Source organism: Aplidium turbinatum, chromosome 2 (genome assembly GCF_918807975.1).
Source record: "Aplidium turbinatum chromosome 2, kaAplTurb1.1, whole genome shotgun sequence".
Classification (NCBI taxonomy): Eukaryota; Metazoa; Chordata; class Ascidiacea; order Aplousobranchia; family Polyclinidae; genus Aplidium; species Aplidium turbinatum.
In genome coordinates, this window is record NC_137473.1 from 6,437,562 (window position 1) to 6,446,759 (window position 9,198).

The following is a 9,198-nucleotide window of genomic DNA, read 5'->3' on the forward strand; positions in this document are numbered from 1 at the left end:
GGATCTGATTTGAGATCCGATTGCTTTGTAATCGTAGAAATTTTGGATTTTCTCCAAGATTTCCGGTCGACGTTCTTCCAAGACGTGGTTTGGATGAGCGTCCAGATTGAGGAGCATATTTTTTGCTTGGTTGTAATCTTCTCTACGCTTGAGTGCGACATCTTGCGAGAGTTCGATCAGACGATTTTTCAGCATTTGTCAGTCATCAAATTTTATTTGGATTTTTTTGTTTTAAAAAAAAATCCAAAGTGGTTCAAAAAAAGCCTAAATTTTCAAATTTGGCTTTAAAAAATCCATGTGTTAAACTGTTTTATTTGCATCAACAGCGCACGGGTACAAATAATTGACACGGCGAGAGAGCACAAACAAACATAGCCAGGTCGAAGACTTTCAGAAACCGGCCTGCCACACCCCGCGGCGGCGGGGAGCGGCGTGATTTATGGGGTGACGATGCACCCGGAGGGTTAAGTCCACCAGCTTAGGTCGCGAGGGCCAGGCTGCGGAGTCGAGGTACCTGTGGAGGGAGAGTGTGGATCGAAAAACTATATGGCCCGTCCGCAAATTTAGAATGGCGGAGCGGGCCAGGGAGACAGGCTCTTTCTGCATAGCCCAGAAAGAAGCCCTGCGACGAACCGGGCGACCCGTCGTGTGTGGACGCTGGAACCGGCAGTAATTGACCGCCGGGCAGCGCCCACGTCTCTTTCACGCGTCCTCGCGCAGGTACTTTGACTCTTATAGTCAAAGTACCTGCGCGAGGCGAGCGCGAAGTACCTGCGCCCTGCGCGAGGCGAGCGCGAAGTACCTGCGCCCTCTTATACCCGGTCTGCCAGTAGGCAGAGCGGATAAAATTGGGGTCTCCCACGAGGAAGAGAGTCGAACCATTTAAGGATAATTTGGCTCTCGTGGCAGACGAATATTCGTGGCATTTTTTTGCCTTGATCCCACCATATTAGCATGTTTGGTGGTTCCGTTTGTGGTACGTTTATAGTCCAGTTTTCCCAAGCCGTTTCGAGCTCTGTTATGACGTGTGCATATTGCAATATGCTATTATTGATTTTGTATGAATATTCACCCCATTTTATGTGTTGTTGATATTTGAGATGAATTATCGGTAATGTGCAGTGGTCTGATGATGTGAGGTATTCATGTTTGATGTTATGATAATTTTCAAGTGCATGTTGATTTATGTATATTCTATCTATCCTGGTCCTTCTGTTGCGGTTTTTGTATGTCAACAATTTTTTGTATGGATGTTCTTGTCTGAATATGTCTGTCAATTGGTTATGACGTATGAGTGTTTTAAGTGATGTTTTATCCTGTGTAGTTTTGAAGTTTTGCGGGTTAGCAGTGTCTAACGGATCAAGGATCACGTTAAAATCACCAAGCAAGACCACATGTTCATGTTCACACTCCAGCATAGCCTCGGAGAGTAGCTCAAAAGAGGACTTTCTCTCTCCGATGCTCTGCGGAAGGTATGCGTTGAATATGTTTATGTTACTTTTACCACATTTGATGTTGAGAAGATGTATTCGATTTTGTACTATGGTGTGGTGTGTGATTTCGGACTTGTCGTGTATGTCTTTCTTTATGATGAACATTGTCCCTGCATAGAAGGGGGTTCTGTCAGGTTCTATGTTGGTGTATGTTATGTAATTGTTATGTTGAGCCCACGTCTCGAGTTGATCGGTGGGGATTCTGTGTGTTTCCTGAATTGCCAGTACAGAGAGTCTGTGAGATGTAAAGAACTGTTTGACATCTCGCAATTTCTTGGATATTCCGTTGATGTTCATTGAGCCAACCTTGAGGTTGCCCAGTCCGGCGTCCGAATCGTCACTCTCCGTATCTGCGAACATGATTATAGATAGAGAAAAAGCAGGTTAAAGTTTAAGAGGTTGGACTAGACCGTGTAGATGGCTGGGTCGTCGCCGTCTGAGTCCGTGAACTCACCCATCGAACTGAAGACATTTCGATGGGGAGGAGAGGTCCCGGGCAGTCCAGCCCGCGGAGACTCTCTCGAAGAAGCGGACAATCAGCTAATTCCCTTAGGGGGAAAGGGCTGATACCAAAAAAAAATCTAGGGAGGGAAAAAAAAGCTAACTACTCGCCTAGATCAGTGGTTCCCAGCAGGGGGCCACTGATCTAGCTGACTTAGGCTATTTTCTAAACTTTCTAGTTATTTATTTATCTAGCTGACTTTTAAAAAAAATCTAAAAAGGCTGGTAAAAGTTAGGCCGGTGTCGCTTTCACTCGCTCGCTCTAGCGAGGAAAGCAAGGCTTGCTGTTTATCGCTTTTGGCAGCACTGTCTCCAATGCCACCAGGTCGCAAATAATCGTTCGCACTTTGAATCGGGGTTCACCAGAGGGCGACTTACCTTTCAAAGAATAGAATGTTGTTACTTTCTTTAGAAATTTCATTAAATAAAAACGTCGCTAAACATCTTCATTCGGAAGGAAAAATCCAGCACTTTGCTTTGAATTCTTTAAAACAAATCGCAATTTATTCAGCGTCACCTCACGTTAATCTGACGTCACATCTCCCGTTAAGCTCAAACCTGAAACAACTCGACAACAACAACCAGACCTGCAGTATAGTTCCAAGATTTATCAAGCAGCGAGAAGTGGTAGAAGCTTCCATGAAAACAAAAAGGATTAATTTCTGTTGTTTCACAAACGACAGACACCAACATCGAACAATTGCAGCGGTTCGCAAGCGGTGATTAAGATGCGTGTGCTCTCAGGAAGTTTGGCTGTGCATTTGGAAAGGTCTCCCTCGTGTGAGAATTTGAAAACAATGGAAACCTGGATATCGTTAAAAGTCTAATTATTTGCGTAAAACTTGTTTTTGAAACAGAGAAAGATTACTAATTGCAGCTGTTTCAAAAATCTCGTTTTGTGCTTTGTCCATCTTGTGCAATCTGCCTGATACTTCTCCTCTGAACTTAATTCTCTACTTGATCCGTTGTGTAGTCATTTTATATGTGAGCAGAATAGGCAGTCTTTCAATGTTTGAATTAAACAACATTTGTGACGTTATGTTGTGTTTGCGGATTCAGCAACTATCCTTGTAAGAAGGGGGTCAATTTCAACCAATTACATTGATGTGTAGCTACGTCTCGTAGATGTAACGTATTTCACAAACAAACAAGAGTATCCCCTGGATCACCATGTCAAGGCCACTACATATATTTGCTTACATGGAAATGTTTTAGTATTGTTTTATCTTTGATGTTGACGACGCTATCGCGTAGGTTTGTGTAAGAGATGTTGCATTTTTCACTTATAGGATACGCAGTAACAGCAAGCATTCGCGCAAGTCTATTAAAAACTGAGTCGACACAAGTTCTCGAGCAGCTTTATTTAAAAAAATTACAAACTAAAAAGAGCATCTAACCCACATCTAAACAAATTACAAATGAAGAGCATTTCTCAAAAATTGTCATTTAATTGGACTTTCCCCCATTGGCGTGGGGTCAGTTGATTTTTGCACAGACATCATCAAAAGAAAGTTTCAAGTGGATAAGTAAACGCCATATTGTACAAGTGTGACCAGTCCTATTACGCTGAAAACAAGTTCAACAGAAATATCTCATACGGGTCTATGCGGGTCTCGTACGCATTTTACAAAAAAAAAAACTGAAGCCATGATAAAAGTATTTTTTATTTTATCTATTCTATTATAATAATTTTAAAAGAAACTCGAATTTTCAAAGATTAAGAACTACAAAATACAGTGTTAGTTTCGCAACACCTGTCTCCCACAGATCGATAGGCACAGTCGATAGGTTCAAAGTCGAAGGACAATACAATAACCTTTAGAATGGGTGAATTTCTTCAGTTGCTCTGTTGTGTGCTTGAACAAGATACTTTTGGCTTGTTATTCATTTTGTGTGAATGGAATTGCACCTAGTTGTGTGCACTCGACTAACAAAAGCAGTTGTTATTACATCGTTTAAACGTATTCAAACGTCCAAACAATAAAAAGACACCGGTTTCTGTTAGATAGTTGTCACCATTCTATCAAGGTTGGAAAATCGACTTCTAAACTAAGTTGAATCTTACAGGTGAAAAAACTTTGAAAATGCTCGCATGCATAACAGCAGCTGCAGGAAATACTGTACATAACACATAACGATCACTTCACTGAAATTTGTTAAGTAGAACTTTTCAATGCAAATCACAGGCAACAGTAAAAAAAACGTTCTAAAAAACAATCACACCTCGTTATATTGCGTTCATCGTAGCAAACACTAAAACTTGTGATGGTCCTTTTGAATTAAGTTTTTCAAAATATGATGCAACATACAACGCTGATAGAGCAGATTACAAAACTACTTCTGTACAAAAAACTTAAGCTTGCACCTCTAGCTCATTGCACTGCAGCTTAAAACACTGCGCTGAAAACAAAAATAATTGCACAACAGCAAAGACAAGAAAACACACTCAATTTGACTGTGTTAACGCTTAGCAGGTTGGTCGAAACATCGAGACCAGATTTTTCAGTGGCAGACATTGCTGGCCGAAACATTGCAGACGGATTTGCTCTGGAATAATAAGAATTCGTATGACTATCCTTTTAATTAAATCACTTTATAAAGAGTCAACAACTCAGAATACATTACTGAAATGAACTGTAATGCTGTCAATAAACACAAATTTAAATAAATAGTAAAGTAGACCTTTGAGTTAAGTAACCGTTGTTGGATTTCGTGATAAAAAGTTATAACACAGTTCTTATTAATAGTTTCTTTAAACCAAAATCTTGTATCCTATGTGTACAACTGTGCGCCATATAATATTTCACGGAATGAGTACAACTTGTAATACGACTTGCCTGTTTACCACTTCACATGCACATATTTCAAACACACACTTACCCAATCAAAGCTCTTTTCAATTTTTTGACCAACACATTGGCATCTGGTCGCCAATCAGGTTCTTTCAGAATCATTTCACCAATAAGAGCTCTAAAAAAACAAAATATGAGTTATCAGTTACGGTTCATTTGATCGTAGACGCACGTCGCACGTGGATAACTGTGGCAATTCTAGAGCTAGAGAAAATTGTGACAGCTGAGTTATGCATGCTCGATGTTATGCGAACACCTCATAAACATTTTCAAATGCAATTGAACACCTTTGCACCTTGCAACTGTAAAACTAATTCACACAACCCCAACTGCTCGTTGATTTCAGAGAAGCGTACAATGAGGCGTTGTGGTACATAAAATTCTCTGATACATTTTTAACAATGTGATAGCTTAAATCAGTTGTGTCTCCCGACATTGAAGCAATGTTAAAAAGCTGTCTGAAACAACAAAAGATCTACAACGTAAATTGAAAACAGTCAGACTGTTAGGAAGATCAAGTCAAATGAGACAAATCAGGCCGTGTTTCTACGTGGCCATGGCTTACCTTATCTCGTGTACGTTTCCATCGACAACGGTATGCGACGTGGCAGGGTGGTGCAAAGGTTTTCGTGTCGATGTTGCAAGGATAAGTTGATGCACGTCCAGCTTGGGATTATTCGACAGAACTTCGCCAATAGGGGTGATAATATCATCGCCCTCAACATACGCCCCAAGTAGAACCTTCTTGGTATCCGATGCGGTGAAAGTGACCAGGTCAATAACCGACCAGAAGATTATCCCTAAACCACAAAACAACTTTAATTTACAATTTCTTGATTCATTTTCTGGTTTACTCGTAACTTCTCAAATACTGCACAACATGGAATAATATTTTATGGTCAAGGGAGTGGTATTGAAGTTATATCTATCCGTCTCGGGCCGGCAGAGAACAACAAACAGTACGCCTACATCATAAGCGCTTCACCAGCAAGCTTCATATCGTGTTTCGAATCGATGCTGTTGACATGAAGTTGATACACCTCCCGCAAACAAAGACAAGCATTTTTGTATTATAGAAGTATCGCTTTCGGTTGATTGTCGCTTCGATTTTGGATTTAAAATATGGATGTTCGGTCGGTCAAAGTATTTTTTACAGTTCAATTCATACACATCTACATGGATAACGTAACCACACGGTATAAAAACTATGCAACTACCTAAAGAGAACAAATCGGCTTTCGGAGTATAACTTTGACTAATCACTTCTGGTGCCATAAAAAGAGGTGTACCATAAGCTGAGTGCATGATACGCTCGTAGAAATCGATGTCGTCATCACTGGAGGTGTAGACCTAAGATGGAGTCGAGATTGACATTTGTGGAGCAAATGCTTAATATACATGCATCAAACCCATCCCTGATCAAACCAGTAATGATTTTTGAACTTCAGATTGACAAGGCAAGCAATAATCTCACTGTTATTTTTACAACGGTTTTATAATGACTTTATGATTTAACTTAATTTAATTTTATAGTATCAATGTACATAATTTTACCCCGATAGCTCGGTTGGTTAACGCGTGACTTCTGGAACAAAGAATCTTCAAGATGAAGTGGCGCTGGTCCGACTCTCGTGGTGTACGCTTGAGCAACGCACGTTAAGCATTGCACTCCGTTCAGCGGCATCTAATGGATGGAATAATCCCGCGGCAACAAGATTTCAACAATCGGAAGCTTCACTCTGTCAATCTCGGTCATTTTCATTAGTTTGTAAGTTAGTCGCTAAATTTATCTCTAAAATAGTTAAAAGGTTCCACAAAATATTATATAGTGCAAATTTAAAAATTACATTTATCTTGGAAAGACCAAAATCAGCAATTTTAAGCTTTGGTAACGCTTCGTTGTTCTTTGAGTGCACGAGAATGTTTTTTGGTTTTATATTCCTGCGCATAATTTTTTTTAATGAAAAATTAGTTAAAACTTTGTTTAAAAAACAAATGCAGCATTATTACAAATGATTTGCGTGCCACATTCCTGGCTCATCTCATCTGGAAAAGGATGTAGTGAGGTGATTGAAAAATATAGCTTCGCGACCTAACGTAAGCATGTCATAACTTCCTCCCCAGACACAATCGTGAGCCCCGAGCAGGAATCGAACTGACGATTTTTAACAAACTCTCAAACGCTTTCTCTTCTTCACCACAAGACAGACATGATCCAAGCTATTGCGTTGCAGTGCTTGTCAATCTTTGTGTTGAAGTTATGCAATGTACAACCCAATCGGCATATTAGTCCGTCTACATTGAATCAACATCTACAGACGTTTAAACAAAAGAATAATTTAAATCTAACTTAAAGGCGTTAAACAAGGAAAGCAAAATGGACTCACGTACTTTACAGTTGTACCAGTCAAAATGTTTGCAGGTGAATTACCTGTGCACTACATCATTCTGATGCAGAAATGCCAGTCCCTTGGCCAATTGCATCAGAACTGAAGCATTGAGAGCGGCGTTGGGCGGGCGACCCAGAAGATACGTATTCATATCCTGATGATTGCAGTATTCCATTCGAAACAACAATTGTATGCTTCCTTCCATCGTCTTCCACGACTCTTCACCTGTGGATAGAACGTCTCGTAACTATTGATTGTAGCAATCCTCACTTACAAAATGCAGGAGGGTATAAAACCTTATGCTATCTTATACAGTAAGATCTACTTTAGAGAAGAAAAAGGCATGAAATGTGGGCTACAGGAAAATTAAAACAGCGGAATTTTTATTTTTAAAGAAATGTTTAAATTTGTTGTTTGAACCTTTATGCAAAGGGTCCATCATTTTACTACCCCACAATTGGTGATCTCCCTCTAAACTACAACGAGACTGCTGGAGAGCACCCAGTGTTTGGTATCATCAGTTATGTTACACTGATGAAACAACCTTAGATTTAAAGCTCAAATGCATTATAACCATCCTACTTGAATGAACTTGACATTGCCCTAGCAATACATGCTATAATAAGTTTACACTTACGTTTAGTAGCCTCGATGAGACCCAGCACATCTGAGGTTTCATTTTTTATGCTATGTGCTTTAAAGTTCTTTTTCATACAAAGATACATGGCTTTGAAGCCAACAACATTAGGATGTCCTGTCACGCGATGCATAGCCGTCGATTCCCGAAGTGCCGCTGTCATCTCTTCAGGTGAATTGCATTGTACCGGGCAGGGAAAAATGATCAAAAAGTAGAATAACTTGAAAAAAAGGTTTGCATTGATTGACCTAAAGTCACACACATTCAATACTATAAAGTTGAATATTCAAATACTTCAATAATATGTGTTTGTGTTTTGTAGTTGAAGATTTTAACTACTTGGAGTTAGAACATAAACACAAAAACATGAGAAACATTTGTGCCAGATGAAATTATAAACTTTCAAGCTGCTTTAACTGTAACAACATGTGCAACTTGAAAGCTTAAAAAGTAACATAAGAAAATAAAGAAACGTAGGCTACGGCACAACACAACTTTATTTTAAGTAAGATTAGTTGAAAATATTTTTGATTAAAGTTATCTTGATTAAAATATTGCAATTTAATATTTTGTAAGTATGACAAATACTACAAAAGAATCTATAAAGAAAAAAACAAAAATAATGTAAACAATAGACAAACATCATAATGATGTACATACACATGCCTTGCCAACGTGCAAACTGGAGGCCTGACTCGCGGCCGATATAATTTCGATTTTGAACTCTAAGCTGAATTTGCTTTATATCTCTTTGAAATGATAGTTTTGAGAATCCAAATTGTCAAAGTGTGATGTGATCATTGAATTTCAAATCATTGCAAGACTCCTAACATTACGTTACAAAAGTGATAATTTTTTTCTATTACCAGTGTTGCCAGACGCTTTTTATTTTCAGCACGTCTCAAAATCTAGTCCGTTATTTGTATCGTAACAATCGCACAAAAGTAGCTCAAAATAACACAAATATACAAAAAGACTATAGATATTTTACTCAATCAATTTATACTGGCGATTTTGGTTACTACCACAACAGCTTTCTGTCATGATTTCCCTTGCTCGTCGCGCACTGGACCCCGACCACCTCATCTACAGTACATTCAGCGCCTACCTGGAGAACAGCAGCGACTGAAATCAAGACGCCCATTTGTGCCCGCCGCACGACAGCTTCGGAACAACGTTGAAGATCTTGGAGTAAGTGCGGCACACTGGACGAACTACACATGGAACACGTAGTGATAAAACAACACCTCCCGACTCCGTGATTTCCTACCCGACGTCGATCCCCACCCTCCGGGAATGTCCCTCGCAAGACTTGCGTGGGTCAT

At 39.5% G+C, this 9,198-nt stretch overlaps 1 protein-coding gene across 1 annotated transcript; it reads right to left on the bottom strand.

The window, feature by feature from the left end:
* Window positions 1–3,612: 3,612 nt before the first annotated feature.
* Window positions 3,613–5,844, bottom strand: LOC145786779 (serine/threonine-protein kinase 35-like). The gene is made up of 4 exons (XM_082598524.1): window positions 5,832–5,844; window positions 5,412–5,646; window positions 4,875–4,964; window positions 3,613–4,541 (listed from the first exon to the last, which is right to left on the bottom strand). The coding sequence occupies exons 1-4, from the start codon at window positions 5,842–5,844 to the stop codon at window positions 4,382–4,384; spliced, it is 498 nt and encodes a 165-aa protein (XP_082454650.1). The 3' UTR covers window positions 3,613–4,381.
* Window positions 5,845–9,198: the final 3,354 nt, after the last annotated feature.

Excerpts from the sequence above, each read along its gene's own strand:
- LOC145786779 (XM_082598524.1), bottom strand. Across the intron at positions 4,965-5,411 it reads GGAAACGTACACGAGATAAG|AGCTCTTATTGGTGAAATGA; the intron begins GTAAGCCATGGC and ends TTGTTTTTTTAG. Across the intron at positions 4,542-4,874 it reads TTGAAAAGAGCTTTGATTGG|AGCAAATCCGTCTGCAATGT; the intron begins GTAAGTGTGTGT and ends TTATTATTCCAG.